At 26.8% G+C, this 17,632-nt stretch overlaps 1 protein-coding gene across 1 annotated transcript; it reads left to right on the top strand.

The window, feature by feature from the left end:
• Positions 1-5,511: 5,511 nt before the first annotated feature.
• On the top strand, positions 5,512-8,226 carry LOC100780298 (exocyst complex component EXO70H1). The gene has a single exon (XM_003541966.5). It carries the CDS (start codon positions 6,145-6,147, stop codon positions 7,873-7,875), a length of 1,731 nt encoding a protein of 576 aa, XP_003542014.2. The 5' UTR covers positions 5,512-6,144; the 3' UTR covers positions 7,876-8,226.
• Positions 8,227-17,632: the final 9,406 nt, after the last annotated feature.

Raw genomic sequence — 17,632 nt, 5'->3', positions numbered from 1 at the left:
AGGAAAGAATAGCAGCACTACAACAGAATCAACACCCGAAACTAAATAATAGCAGCAGCATATCTGATCACACAGCAGCTCTAGGTACAAATCATCACCATGCATCAAAAACATCCTAAGCAGTACTGAAAAAGGAGTCTGAAGCGATTCACCCATAAATTTAAATTGTATTACAATTAAAAAGTTACTTTAATTTTCTTTAACATTTTATTTAAACTTTACCATTATTTATTGATATGATAGTGTTGTTTTGTTAAAAAAACTATAAATTATTGCAATAAGATTCATGAATATATGCAAATATTTTTTAAAAAATATGATATTATCGTATTAGCAAATAACAAACCATTGGTCCAAACAGTTTTAAAGTCATTTTTCAGATAAAATTTCGAATTCGAGTGTTATGAATAAAAAAATGTTAGTTAAAAAATGAGACTCTATCAAAAATAATTATAACTAGGTGCATTTAAAGATAAGATTCTCCCGTCCAAATTAGTCATAATAAAATTAGTAGATATTTTATACTAATATTATACCATAAAAGAAATTACGAATATATTCTTTTTATTCCGTTAACATAGAATTGAAGTTGAGTACATATTTAATTGTTAAGTATATGTTTATGTAGCGTTATATTCCCCGTTATTTGACTTCCTGATACAAGTATATTAATATTGGTCGAAAATGTCTTGTCCTTCTTAATAATGGCAGGGTAAACGAAATTGTGTCATACAAATAAAAAGTCAACTAGTAAACAGACATAAGGTAAACAAGTTATTTGGATTTTTTTCTGCTGATCATGTGGATAAAAAATAATTCAGTGAAAAATAATGATTAATTTTTATTGGAGATTATAAATAGATATAGTATGAGTGTGTGTTTTTCAACAAAATTTATTTAAGATTCAATAACCAATTACGATCTATTTGAATTGATAAAGCAAGCGTAATTTATTTATCGTTTTCCCGATGAATTCAGTTCCATGTAAGTTGTGGGATTATATTGCCGTTAACCGTCCAAAGCCAACAAACTTGACTGCTTGTAGGTTAGTAGAGCTTTAATTGATGGGCGAAAGTAACCACCAAACATGAGTACATGTTGGGGGGCTTTTAATTAACTAACACCATTTTTGAATATTTTGTAATAGAAATAATTGACCTTACTAAAAACATTTGAATAGAGATAAAAATAATAAATTTTACGTTGCCTACAAATAATTATATTAAAAATTTTCTCAATTTTATTTGGAATTGATTTAAATGTAACTATTTCACTTCAAACTTATTTTTATCAAAAATAGTTTTATAAAACCAAAATCATTAAAAAAGCATTGTACACGGCGAGGTAATTAAACAGTAAACACACGTTTAAAACCTACCCAAAAAAAAATCACACGTTTAAAAGAAAGAGAAGGAAAAGGGCTTGGTTGCTTTGGTTGACTGCTCTTAATTGCCTCGGAGTTCATTTGCACGACACACCAGTTTCTCTTCGATCTCCCTTTTATCCGAAAAAAGATAAATAATTATGTTACAAAATAAAAAAGAAAAACAATTCTTGAATAATCCTCGGCTAAGAAGAAATTTTTGTTTAGTGATGTAATATAACAAACAGAGAGATTAAAAAAAAGTATTATTAGGATGTTTGTAACTTTGTATTTAACAAGTATAAAAAAAATCATTATATATATATATAAAAGAAAAAAAAAGATTATAAATTGATAATGCAAAATTTTCTACATAACTATTTAATCACAATTCATTATGTCTTGTAATTTTTTTTATACAACCATTTAATTACAACACATTATATATGATATTTTTGTTTGTTATTAAAATAATATATTATCTTAAAGTAATTAAAATAATAATTTAAAAATGATAATATAAAATTATTTTACTAAATCAATATATAATATGTGTGATGTCTGGTATATATTATCTTACTATATGACATTGGTTTTTTAGGAAATCAATATTGTATAATTTAGTTTAAAATTGATTTTCGAAAACTAACGTTAATGTTTATACTTTAATGTTTATGTTTTAATGTTGATAATTTTAACATTGGTTAATAATCAATATTAATTTTTTTTTAATAACTGAGATTAAAAATCTATTTTTCGGTAGTGTATTTTTGTATATATTGAAAAAAGTTAGCATTATGTTTTTTTATTGATTAAAATTTATAAGTTTTTTATATTTAAGAAGTCTTATTTAAGATTTTACAATTTCAAATTAATTTTAACTAATATAGTATATTATAAATTAAGAGTGTGTTAAAGAAAATGTGGAATATGAAGCTCTTCATGTTTATATTATAAAATTTAAAATTGTACTTGTTTTAGAGTATGGGATTTTCATTCTCTCAATTAACCCCCTTTTATATTTTCTCATTTCTCTCTTTATATAATGATCAACTTTTATAATTTTTTTTTAAATTTAAATTGTTATAATTATGAGTATATTATTATTTTAAATTTAATTAAGTCACTTTTTATATTTTTTTCGTTTTCCTCATTTCATAATGGTCTCCAAACACAATTCATAAGAGTGAGATTAGTTTTATAATTTTTTTTTTAAATTGTTATTATTAAAAGTATGTAATTTTTTAAATTATAATTTAATTTATAATAATTCTTATTTTTAATTTAAATTTAAATTGTATTGGCTATTGCTATTATTTTTAAATTCTAAAAATTCTATTGTGTTAAAAATACTGTTATTACAAGCACATTCTTATATTTAAATTTAAATCAATTTAAGTATTGATATTTTTATACTTTTAATGCAATTAATTTATTATAAATATAATAATAGGAATTTGAATTTATATAATTAAATAGTTTTACATAAAAAAAAATTGTTCCCCGTCGCCCGTTAAAATATCTATCAACTATTAGATAAAATATTTATTATATAGATGTGCACACTAAGGTTTTTTTTTTTAGAATGTGCACCATAAGTTCATTAACATAACATAAAGACAGATAAGAGACCCGGATATTTATGCATAGGACTGAGAAGTTATTCACACACAATATCATCACAAATAACTTTGTTTTATAAAAAGAGAGTTACAGATCATATGAATGAGAGGGACAAAAGCAATAAAGGGGTGAGAAGAAATTGAACTTTCTTATTCACAATTTATATCCCATTATTAACAACTTGTATATCAAATAAAAAAATAATAACAACTTGCATATACGTTGAGTTGAATTTTTTTATTAAACATATATCAGCATGTAATATTCAATTTCAAATGTTAAAAACATATAACAACTTATATATAATTCAATTTCAAGTCAAATGTTATAATTCAATTTTTGTACATATGTGCATAATGCATATTATGAAATAATATGAATATCTCTAATGAAGCACAAATAGCTGACCAAGTAAGTAACTCCAAATAGATACCAAATGAGGACGACCAACGAACAAAATTCATTTAACGAGGGAAATGGTCCAATTCAATTAACTCGGAAGGTTAATTAACATGCATGTTTTACTAGCAAATTTGAAGTTATGTATTGTGCATGTATTATAAGAGTGTGATCCTATCTACCGCCAAAATTTAACGTTCCGGTCAACTATTCTGACTTCTGAGTGTTTGATTTTTCTCTCTCTTCAGTTTCTAAAAACTACTATTTTACAAAACAGTTTTTAAAAAAATAAATTTTAGATATAAAAGGGAGAATTAATTTTTAGATAGTATTTCTTTTGGGTACAAACTTTTTAGATAGTTTAAATAAGAGAAGAAGATGAAATGGTATAAGGAAAAACATAAATAGCAGGAAGTTAAAAGTATAAAATCAAAATAAATTAAAGATTTTATCAATTTTTGGTTTTAAAAACTAAAAAGGAGTATAATTTTCAAAAATAAACTTTTAAAATTAATCTTATCATATAGATTTTTTAATTATCTCAAATAGAAAATAATTTTTAAAAATTCGAAACAAACATGCCCCAAATTCAAAGTTTTGGGTGGTTTTTTCACTGTTCACTTTTCTTATAGCATAAACAAAATATACAGTTTCCAATTCAGTTCATATTGAACAGAACTCGACCCCTTATCACCATTAATTACAACCCAATCTAGTTGACTCAAATCATTCAAATAATAATAATAATAATAATAGTCTTGAGTTGACACTAATTATTCAATAGAATAAATTATTCTGATCTGCTTTTCTTTTACATACACACAACTCTCTATAATTTAAAATTTTACATAAAATCTCTTTTATTTTATAGATATTTTACATTTCAATAAAAAATATTTTTTTATATAAATTTGAGAATTACATCCTTAGTATAATTTTATGTTTTTATAAAAAAAATATCTTTTATAGTTTTTCAAATATTACAAAAATATATTTCCATATATAAACACTATAATTAAATCTCTCTATTGCAGTACAAATTTAAAATTATTAAATTCTTAAATGATAACCAATTAAAATAACACAAGGGATAACGATGAAATAAAGAATCATTTCATATTTAAAATAAAAAATATTATTCAAATTTTTTGTGATAAGAAATCTAATAAGAACTTAACAACATAAATTATTAATAAGATGGAATAAAATATATTTTTTTCAAAATATTTTTTAAGAAATAAATTAGAAAAACATGAAATCATATTTAATTGGTTTAATTATATATTACTAATTCACATGATTAAGTATTTATTAAATTTTTTGTTGCAATAATTTTGAAATAATCATTAATACTATATATAATTTCGTCATTTATGATCTTTTACTTTTATTAATAATAATCTTTAGTTTATATTTTATTAATTTTAACTTTTAAGTTACATGTCTTAAAAAATTGTGATCTAAATATTAGTAATTTCAATTTTTTACTATTACAATGTATTCAACTATAATGCATATACAATACAAAACAATATGTATAATGTTTAAGAATTGAATAAATTCTATAGTATTTAGTGAGAATCAATAATAATACATTTATAAAATAAGAATAATTTTGTGTAGGTCTAAAAGATAAAAGGGATTTTCTGCAAATAGATGGATGGTAAGAGTAATTTTTTTTGTTATATATAATCACTTTCAATTGTTTTTCCTGGTGTCTAGTGAAACTAGGTTTTAATTTTACCAAGTAATGTTTTTTTTTACCATCATATTACTAAAAAGTAATTTTATTAAAAGTATTGACTCATTTTCATTGGAGATCGTGAGTATACATAAAATACATAATTTTCTTTTAATATAATTTATTTGATACACATAAATCATTAAGTTAAAAGACACAAATTATTATAACTTAATTATGTGAATTGTGATTGATTTTTAAGTAACATTTTAAATTTATACATGAATAAAAACATAATGGAGAGAAAAGGTATTACGAAAGTAATTAGACATGTTTTTCAAATATTAATTATAATAATAAAAGCTAATTAATTAATATTTCGCATCCATGCCACCAAAAAAAATATTAAAACAGGAGGACTGTAACTGCCAAATGTTACATTGTTTCCTATTGAAATGTAGTTGTTATGAATATATTAGAGAAAAAAAATGGGGAAATACTCAGTCGTAAACATTTCAATAGAAAAATGATAACCACAAGTCCACAACTACAATAAACAAACCCGACGGCACTAAAACTAAATATGCAGGACTAATTCTTTCGTGCTAATTCCTGCTTCACATCAAGACACACAGAGTTTCAAGTTCCAACTTGGAAATCAAACCAGTAAAACGATCAGCACGCATATACAGATGCACCAAATTAAGTCTCGTACTAAAAAAATATAAAAACAACAATACTTATTTATTATGAGAAATGGAAATGACTGATTACAGTAAAAAAAAAAAATATTTTTTTTATAAAAAAAAACAGATTCATTTTTCAGATATATTATTCACATTTCAGCTTCTACCGCGTTTGCTTATCGCTTTCGTTATGTATCTACTCCCTTACGTCCACGCACGAGAGTCAAGGAATGGAATCTTCAAGCTATTCATTTACATCTATAAATACCCGCCCAACTGAACCCAAAACGACCAACACAAACAGCATATACGCCAAAAGCAATCAAAACTCAAACTCATTAATTCCTTCGGTTCCAGTGGCAGTTTAGTTTATTTCCTCAACTCAGATTGAAATGCCGAAGATGGGACTCAAAAACTTGTTCTTCTTCAAAACATCACCATCACCATTGCCACCTTCCTTTCCTCCCACAAGAACCTTCTCCGATTCACTAATGGACGAAAACATCGAAACCGCTCGCGCCATCATTTCAAAATGGGAACTTATTTCCCCTTCGGACCAAACCGCCCCTCTATTCAGCAACACACGCCAAGAAGCCAAACAGTACCTTAACGCTGTCATGAGCCTGCAGTCCACTATGCAGCACCTCGTCGCACTGGATTCCTCCTCCGACACCCTCGTCCAAGCCCACTTCCTTATGCAACTCGCCATGAAGAGACTCCAGACCGAGTTCTATCGAATATTAGCCCAAAACAGAGACAATCTCCATCCTGAATCCGTCACCTCCACCGATCACCGGAGCAGCAGCGTCTCCGATGACGGCACCAATTTCTCCGACGACGAGTTCCGCTTCGCCGGCGACTCTATCTCCACGGTCGCCATGGTGGACCTGAAAGCCATTGCGGAGTGTATGGTTTCCGCCGGCTACAGCAAAGAGTGCATCAAGACTTACATCTTAACGAGAAAGTCCATGGTGGATGAGGCACTGTACCATTTCGGAGTGGAGAGGCTCAGTTTCTCTCAGGTTCAGAAGATGGACTGGAAGGTGCTCGAGTCCAAGATTAAGTCCTGGCTCAGCGCTGTCAAGTTCGCCATCCGCACTTTGTTTCACGGCGAGAGAACGCTCTGCGATTACGTCTTCGGTTCGCCGGAGAGGAAGATCGCCGAGTCCTGTTTCGCCGCGGTTTGCAGAGAAGGTGCGGAGTCGCTGTTCGCATTCCCGGAAAAAGTGGCCAAGTGCAAGAAAACGCCGGAGAAGATGTTCAGGACGCTCGACTTGTACGAAGCGATATCCGACAACCGGCTACAAATCGAGTCCATCTTCTCGTCGGAATCAACTTCCTCCATCAACTTCGAAGCCGCAATTCAGAAGGAATCTTCCAAGATTCCGGTGCCTGGCGGCGGGATCCACCCGCTCACGCGCTACGTAATGAACTACATTGAGTTCCTCGCCGATTACAGGGACTGCGTCGCCGAGATTGTCGCCGATTGGCCTCAAAATTCGTTGCCGGAGTCTTATTACTGCAGTCCGGATCGCGAGGGAATGAATCGTTCAGCAGAGATAGCTGAACGGATGGCATGGTTGATATTAGTGCTACTCTGCAAGCTCGACGGAAAAGCTGAACTCTACAAGGAAGTTGCACTCTCTTACTTGTTTCTGGCGAATAACATGCAATACGTCGTCGTAAAGGTCCGCAACTCAAAAAACCTAGGGTTCATCGTCGGGGAGGATTGGTTGACGAAGCACGAATTGAAGGTGAAAGAGTACGTTTGCAAGTACGAGCGCGTGGGATGGAGCAAGGTTTTTCTGTCGCTGCCGGAAAATCCGACGGCGGAGCAGGCTAGGGCGATCTACGAGTGTTTGGACGCCGAATTCCATGAAACGTGCAAGGCACAGTCCTCCTGGATCGTACCCGACCCGAAACTGCGAGAGGAAATGAAAGATTCGATAGCTTCTAAACTGGTTCCAAGGTACAGGGAATTCTTCGGGAAGTATCGGGTCGGGTTGGGAACTGATTTCGGGCTTACACCCGATGATTTGGAACATAACCTTTCTGATATTTTATCGGGTAGCGTTTCGTCGTCGCATACTCCTTCTCCTCCGCATCGCTTCAAACGACCGTGAAGTTGGAGCACGCCGGCAAAGTAATGGGCCACACATCTGTCGTTATTGTTTTTTTGGCTAACGGTAAAGACAAGAATGTGGCCCAGATAAGGACACGTCAGTGTATAAGATTTTTTTTGTAGAATGACACCATGGGACATGGATGATTTAGTACCTGGAATCCTACATATGTGTGTGTACTGCAGGATTTCTTTTTTTTTCAATTCAATGAATCCCCGCCATGGATACAAGAATGTAAGGATATCTGGCGGGAAAGATAAAGTATATCATGTAATTTAAACTCACACTTACACTGTATTTTTATAATTTTGTACAAGATATTTGTGTAACAAAATTAGTATAAGAATAAATTTCATATAAATAAAATTATGAATTTATACGTTAAAAAAATGCAACATTACTATATATAGCCGAAGGAAAAATGAGTTACATTATTATTGTATATGACTATTTGTTTTAGTACCGAATTCAATTGTTTAATTTTCCCTTGTAATAAAAAACAATGTTTTGAAGAAATAGTGTTACATAATTACCGTAAGCCAGGAATCTAAAATATTTATTTATTTAATTTTAGAACTAAGTTTAAGATTACAAATTTCAAATTATTAAAAAAACATACAATTTCAAATGAAATTTATCTTTCAATTGTTTAAATGAAAACTTATTAAAATTTCATAATTTTGTTTAAAACATTTTTCCAAACAATAATAAAGTCAATTCATCTAAGTTTAAGTTGGATTTTATTATTTTAAGTTTAGAGGGTAAAAATTATTTTATATTTTTAGTGTATCGCATTAAATTTTTTTAATTTTTTATCATTATTTTATTTGGTTCTCTCTCGATTTGTATTTCTCTAGTCTCTCTCTATATATGTAGTTTTCTTGTGAACCTAGAAGATAAGGTGAGGAAAAATGAAAGCTTTTCACCAAATAAAAAATGTCAAAAAGAATTGTCTAATAATAGACGCATGATAAATAATAACGAAGGAAATGAAAAAAGAAAATAGCATTAATCAATCGAGAGGATAAATGAAAATACCAAGTATTTTTTCATAGAAAGATTGAAAAATATAACAAGGACAACTATTAAAAAAATATTCATTTTAATATATTTTTTAATTATATTATTGGTACCAAGTATCTAGCTTGCTAATAACTAATATTGGTTAGAAAACTTGATTATCTTTAGTAAAATAATTTGTTTCCAATCACATTTTCTTGATTCATACGACTCGAAGATAAGACATTATTTAATAATATAAGACTAGTACTTCTTAGACCAACGATTTATTAATATTTATTTTAATATATTAATATTTGTAGTTTAATTTTATAACATTAATGTAACCATTCTATATATCTAATTTGAAAATAATTATTACAAAACCAATAATCTTACTATATATAATAATTTATTGTTTGATAATGTAAAAGATATATATTTATAATATTAATATATTTGAATTAAAATTGTATTTTTATTTATTCATCAATTAAAATATTCTGTAAAGATATAAAGTAAAAATTGACTCATTTTATAGGTTGATTAATCTTGAAATAGACGTAAATATTTGTCAACTTGATACGTTTATTACGGATAAGTTTGCAAAGTTATTTTAATTAATTTTTCATTTTTCTTCTAGTTGATTTTTTTTAATTGTTTTGATAATTATTATTTTATTATTTTTTAAGTAGTTTTTATTATTTTTTGAAACACTTAAAATAATATTCTTTAAAATGTTAATTTTTAACTTTTAATTTTTTATATTTGATTTTTTTTTTATTCTGAAAATATTTTTTTTATTTTTTTTATTTTTTAAATATGTCATTTTTTCATTTTATATTTATTTTTTCATTTTGGAGAGTATTTGAAAAATATTTTAATTATTTCTTATCTTTTTTTATTAGTTGAAAAAATTAATTGACTATCTGATAAATAATTTTTAACGTTTTTAATAGTTTATAACTTTTTATATTTATTCTTTTTTATTGTTGAAAATTTATCATATTTTTTGGTTTTTTCTGTTTAAGGTAAAATTTTATTATTTTTATCTTTTATATAATTTCTATTTTTTAGTTATTTTAACATATAATTTTATCAAATATGTATGATTTAGTAAGATGATTTTTTAATTATTAATTAATTTTTTAGTTTCTAACTAATTTTTTAATTAATTTTATCAAATATAATGTGATTTAAAAAGTTAGTTCAACAACTTTTTACCTTAGACTATTTGTTAATTTTTTAGTTAGTTTTATAAAAAATACACAATATTTATGCTCCCGTCAATTGGACTAGACAGGTATAAGTTGAACAAACGTATAGGACAAATAAAACACTATTAAATACAACAAGTGCATCCTTTTTGAAAAATAACAGTAGAGGTACCTACAAAACAACACCTAACTATTTTTTTTAAAACAAAAACACAAGTATTCTTTACGAGCCTGTTAGGATCTTTATGAGCAATAATGTTTTATTTTCAACTATTTAATACAGCTACTCAAGACCACATTTAAGTTGGAACCCATGCCTATCCAAATTAATTTCTTTTCAATTTGGCAAAAAAGTTAAAAAGAAATCTCCAAACTAATCGAAATCAATAATTTATCAATAACTTGGGAACCAAAACAACCTACTTTTCATAAGAAAACCAATTTTAAATTCTAAACTTTAAATTTGAGTTTTATTTTAAAATTGAGTATCCACTGTTAAAGTAAAATTTATGTAGTTAAAGAAGCTAAGAAAAATAGAATTACAAGTTTAAAGAACTTATTTTTTTATTTGTGTTTAGACCATATATATATATATAATATCTTAGAAGAATATTAATAAGACGATAAACTAATATATTATATAGGTATATCACCCGATGCATACCCCGAATTTGTTTTGTGCCAAAGTTATTTTTTATAGGTTTTGATTTAAGAAATTAAACTTTTGCAAATTCCGATCGAGGTTATATATTATTTAAAAAATACAATATTTTAAACATCTGTATGAATAATACGATTTTTTCCCTTTCAAAATAAAAATACAATTTTTTTTGCTCAATGGATTATGTTTTATGTTTTATGTGAAATGATATCATATTTATATTAATACAGTTTATATATTATATAATACATCTTATGTCATGTTTGACAAAATTAACTTTATTGAAAAATTAACTTATTAAATTAAATAATATTTTAGGTAAAATTAATTATTGAAGTAATTAAAAAATGTAAAATGAAAAAAATAATAATAATATAATTTATTTTAAAAATGTAACAAAGAAAATAAATAAATATATTAAAGATAAAAGTGAAAGAAAATATAAAAAATTAAAAATTAAGGTTTTAAAAATACTATTTAAAGTAACATTTTAAAAAATATTTGTTTACTAGACAAACAAATAAATTATATATATATATATATATATATATATATATATATATATATATATTAAATTTAAGACGTATTTTAATTTTATAAATAAAAGTCAGTACGGAACTTTTGGTGACTTATTTTATTTTATGTGGACTGTATAAATTAAATCAATTAAAATACCTAGCTCGAGTCAAATAAAATCAATAATCATTAAACTGCATCAATTTACCTAATTTATTTCCACTTATTCGGTAAATTGTAATTTATACTAATCCCTCCTGCCTCAAAAAAAATAGAGAATTGTTAGGTACACCGATCCCTATTCTCCTGTTAAATTTCTGAAGCCGAAAGCAACGGAAGCAAAGCAATGGTGTTCTTTAATCACTATGCAGACTTCAGAAATTCTAAACCAGTTAACCAAGCTGTGGAAAAACTTCTGTAGAAGATCAATTACTCAAGATTAAAGTCCAGGAGGGGACAAGTGAGTGTTGCCAATATTCATTATTTGATTAAATGTTTCCATTTTTTTCTTATAGTTTTGTGGACATAATATAAGGAAAGTGCCAATTTCTCCATCTTTTGTTCCGTGTTATTTCTTCACCATTATTCATTGGCCACCACAAATGGTTAATCAATTAATCATTTAATTGCTATATTGTGCCTTTTCTTGTGAGTTGTTTTCTTGGTACATACAATTTCAATATCTCAAAAAGAAAAAAAAGAAAGAAAAAGAGAGCGATCAACGTAAAATAGAGGTAAAGAGGAACTGCCAAAGGCCAGCATAGATGGATAATTAACTAATTTATTGGAAAACATAAAAATAAACTTAGTTTGAGATGGAAATACAACTCTCACAATAAAAATTTTCTATTTATTGATTCCTTGCAAAATTAATGTAAAAGAAAATGACTGGATATATTAAACAATTGGTTTATATTTGATTGAGTTTAATTATTTGTTTGATTTTTATATCTGTAAAATCTTTAAGTTAAGTTTTAGTTATTATGCCTAAAAATTACTCATTTTAGTTCATATACTTAAGAACTACTCGTTTTAATATTTATCCATACACTTTTTAATCTCTTTTAGTTTTTGTCATTCAGAATTGTATGAATAAAGCGGTTTAAAAGTATAGTGTAAGGATTAAAATAAGTATTTTTTATATGTAAGGATTAAGATATAAATATTGTGCAAATATAGAAATTAAACGAGTAATTAAAGTTTTTTTCTTCCTAAATCAGATTTACATGTTATAGAAGATAATTCTATTTTTCTCTTAAAAAAAAGAAAGGTAATTCTATTTTTGAATTTAAAATTAATGTCAATAGTAAGGTGAAGTTGCATCCTTTTTAATGGAATTTTTTAATTATTTATAAGGCTCTAATTTATTTATGATAATTTAAATACGTTTCACTTAAATTAATTACTCATTAATAATTAACTTATATTTCTTTGCTATTGTTTAATCATCGTAACAATTTTTTTTCTTAAAAAATAAAAACAAAATCGTCGTAATTTTTTTAGCGGTTAATAATAGACAATTAAAATTAGATTTATTAGGTTTATTTTCTTCTGCACAGAAAACGTCATTTAAAAGGAATTCTGGTTTTAAAAAAGAGAAAATATGTTATGTATAATGTAAAATAATTTTAGATTGACTTATAAGTTTTCCTTCGGTATACTCCTTGGTTGTCAATATATACTTTTTATTTTCCTTCTTTCGAAAATCCTCGCCTTTGAATGCCTTGCACTTGACAATGAATTATAGGCTTACAACACATCAACAAGTGGAATTTTAGCAAGATCAATAATTTAAAATTAATATATTTTATGGTGCAGATTTAAAATTTATGTTAAACCATTAATATTTTAGTATATGTAATGCATAGCATGAATATTTATTTTCTATAACTGAAATTTATAATAAATACCTAAAATATACAAATTATATTATATTTCAAATTTATAATAAATATATACTTTTAAAATATAAATTAAATTTTAGATTTATGATAAAATAATTTATATTATTATATAAAGTTACGTTTAACTATTGATGTTTTTTTTAAAAGATATTAAAAATTCTGTTCATAAATAAAGATGAAAATGATACATTAAAAGAGGAGAGAGATTAAGAAATTTTTTAAATTTTTTTATTAAAGAATAACTATTAAAAGTATTTTTATTCAATAATTATTCTAATTTACAGGATTGACACAAAATTCAAGTTACATCAAAAGTTAAAAACAAAAAAAATAAAAAGTAGTATTATGCTTAAGAGAAAGAGGATGCTGGTCCAAGTTAAAACCTAAATATTTTTGTGGAACCAAAACCTGTAGACTATAGTCCTTTTGTTATTAAAATACATTTGTTAAAACTTTGATTTTGTGACAGGTAGGAACAACGGGGGACATGCTAGGTGCACCAGCAACAATAATTAGGTGAATGCTCAAAATTACCCTTGTGTTAAAAAAATAATTTCTTCTTTCCAAAGAAGGTTTTTCTGGTAGAACAAATTGTTCATCCGGAAGAACCTTCGTCCGGATGAACAAATTGTTCTACTAGAAGAACCTTCTTTTAGAAGCTTTTCGGAAGAAGATTTTTCCGTTAGAACACAAATTATTTTTCTGGAAGAAATTTCTTCTGAAAGAATAAATTATTATTTTTAATACAAGGGTAATTTTGCACATTCACCTAATTGCTGGGTGCCCCCGGCAATGTTGCTAGGTGCACCTAGCATGTCCCGAACAACTGGTACGCAGCATCAAGAAAGCTGGCTCAACAATGAAAGACCCATCTAAGCGATGTTTTGATTGAAACTGCAGGCCCAACTTGATTAGCTCACCTCACTCTATGAAGGAATCGTATAGAGAAAAAGAAAAAGAGAGAGAGAGGCAAATTCAGCTCTGAGTAACTAGGAAGTAGGAAAGAACTTTATAATAGACACGACTCACGAGCCATCAAACAAATTGGATGCAAATCTATAAAGATATATTTGAGAAGTGAGGAAATCAATATGCTAATTTTCCAAGCTAAGATGGGTGCCACATCAATTAACCACATAGTTATGGTTGATGAAGTTCCTAGGAGTATGGACTACTAGTTTTTGGCGAATGCTATGAGTGTGACTTCCCCTTATAGCTAGTTTTTCTTGTGCTTTGTTGTTATTTCTTCTTGAAAATAAAATCTTGTCATAAATCACATATTGATTTAAATTATAAACCACAAGTTATAAAAATTTCAATTTTTTTTTTACAAAAACAAATATATGTTTGCAATAAGGTAAGGTTTAATGTAAGTGTAATATATTTATAGTTTGTTTTGATTTAGTTTGATTTTGAACATGAGAATTGAAAACTAAACTAAACCATTCCTTTAAATATTACTTTTTTAAATATTATAATAAAAAAATGTATATATTTTATAAATAAAATAATATAATAAACATTCTAAAATAATGCCAAGAAATATTAAATCATACATTTAAATAACTAATTAATTACATAAATTACTAATAACAAATAAACAAAATAACAACATAGCTCATTAAATATATGGATAAAATGTCTTTTTGGGTACATAGGATAAAATGCCTTTATATATAATTTATCATTTTTTATTTTCTTTTTTAACTCATCGAAATAAATAGTTTTTTTCCTTTTCTTATTGATCTTTTTCCGTACATGTTTATATTCTATTTCTATTTTATTTTTATATTATATTTTTTTCTCTTTTTTGTTCTCTATTTCTTTCCTTCACTTAAACATAAGGTAAGAGATTCACAGCAATGAATCATCAACGGTCACTTACAATAATGTTAAGATACAATGTTCTAAAAGAACTTAATATATGTATTTTCTATACCCTTGATAAAATTGTTAACATGGGTAATGGGTTGGTATATATCTAGTAAAGTCTTCCACTCATACTAGCTGTAACTTGTGTTCAATTATCAAATTTTTCGTGTTGACAAGTGATCTGAGATATGTTTTTTCTTAATCTAAACTTTTCTTGTAACAAAAAGAATACCCTTTAATAAAATTTATAGTTTTTTTTAATACATCTATCTGTCTTGTTATCATGGTACTGTAACGACAATGAATCGATTTCCAAAAAAAGTATATGAAACCAAAATTGGAAAAAAAAAACTTTATAAACTTCCATCTAATAGTTCGGTTTTGGTTAGAATTAAATTAAACGGCTCCATTATGTAACGTGAAATGTTCGGCATTGCCGCAAATTAATACTATCACATGGACCGAATCTTAATTAATACTATCACATGCTCACTGAAACATTTTTTAAATGTTTTTTTATTATTATCTGCAATTTATTAAAAATTATTTTTTTTGTAGATCTTGATAAATTTTAACAAATGCTCTGAGAGAGTGTCTTAAAAAGAATAACACTCTTCTAAAATTAATGAAGACTAAACTGCACACCGTGGATTGTTCATTATGAGGGACATCTTGATGTTTTTGCAATGTTCCGCTCTACATTTCCTATTATTTTCAATGGGAAAACAAAATGATAGTAGCAGCATATATACCGTAAGATATGTGGATTGATGTATACATGAAACTAATTTGCTTCATTATCCTTCATAGCAGACAACAACAAGTCGGGGTGGGAATAGACAAATTAGGTCAGGCTTTGAAAGGTTTGAGCCTAACTTACTATGAATATTTGAGGCCTGAGTCTGACCTATAGCCTTGATTTTTATTTTGGTTCGGTCTAACCTTTTCAAAGGCTTTCTTCACAATAAATATTTAATATTTTATGGAATAGAAATGTAATAGGAAAGTTAAAAAAAAAAAGTCAATCAAAATAATGAGAAATATAAAAGGGCACATGACTCACACCTAAATTGTAATCAAAGTTCTTGATTATAAGAATAGAAATTATGGAACAATGTAATCAAAGTGATAATTTAAAAAAAAAATAATTGTATCCAAAAAATAATATTATATATTGGTACCCAAAAAATAATATATATATATATATATATATATATATATATATATATATAGGTCAGCCTACCAAGCTTATAAGACTTTTTAATAAGCCTAAGCCTAGTTTATTTAATTTAATAGGTTTTTTGGCTTTTAAAAAAACCTGAGCCTAACCTTTTAATTAAATAGGTCTTCAGGCCAGACTTGTAGGCCAGGTCGTAGGCTCTTGTAGGTAGGCCGGCCTGACCTATTCCCACCCCTAACGACAAGGAAACTTTGAGAAAAATAAGGAAATTAATTACAACATTATCCTCCCATATATTCTTGGTAGTCACCCCCCATTAATTTCGCCCATAGTATTTGGTGTTCTTTTGGGGCTTCTTTCAAGTTTTCAACTTATTATTGTTTTCATTTTCCCTTAATATATAGAAGTACCATGATTGGTAATTCTCTTCTATTGAATTTGGTAGTTTTTTTTTTACACTAATTATAGATATCTTGTATTTCACGGAAAGCAATATCGTTCCAATGGGTAAAACTACCATGAATGCATGACAGAGCTCTTTCATTTTTGATATATAGATGATTTGATTAGCTAAAGAGTTTTATTAAGTTGTGTCATGTTATAAGACTTATGGATTAATGATCGAGATATAGAAAAAGTCAAAATAGAAATGAAATTGAAACTGTGAAATTACAAATTAAAATTTTAATTATTCAATAAAATTAGTAATTAGTCACCCAAAATAAAAAAATAAGGCCAAATTAACATGAGTAGATTTATGATTTCTCATAGCATATGCACATGTGAATATTCCATGCATATATTCAAGAGGCTTAAGGTAATATATGCGAAAAGTATATGTTTAAGTAGATTTATGACTTCTCAAAGCACATTGACTCAGTTGGTTGTAGTCTGAATATGGATTTAGGTAATATAAGCACAAAGTATCAAATCAACTAACTTCGAAAATCGTAGGAAGTGGGAAAGCGTATCAACCAAATTGTTACGGGCTTAGCTTAATCTATATAACGATACCACGGGTCTGGATATCAAGTTGGTTCAAAATTATAAGTGTTGAGTGACGTAAAATTAATATATATATCGTGCTTATAAAAAAGAAGAGTAAAGTTATCGTATTACAATATCAAATATGATATTGTTTTTGAAGAAGAATCTAGTTTATAGTTGACGTTTTATAGTTTATAGTTCAATTTTTCCCTTTGATAATTTTTTTAAATTTAATTTGATTCGAATTATCAGATGAAATAAATATTATTATAGTTTTAGTCACATAGATCATAATATTAACTGAATTCAAGAAAACTTAAAACTCAACCCAAAAAATACACTTGACTTAATGTTCTTGAAGTGTTTTATTTTAAGTCAATAATCTTCCACATCCTTCTTAGACCTATCACAAATTACAAAC

The sequence above is a fragment of the Glycine max genome, chromosome 13 (genome assembly GCF_000004515.6).
Source record: "Glycine max cultivar Williams 82 chromosome 13, Glycine_max_v4.0, whole genome shotgun sequence".
Classification (NCBI taxonomy): domain Eukaryota; kingdom Viridiplantae; phylum Streptophyta; class Magnoliopsida; order Fabales; family Fabaceae; genus Glycine; species Glycine max.
The sequence above is the reverse complement of the archived record's forward strand: the minus strand, read 5'-3'. Positions and strand labels throughout refer to the sequence as shown.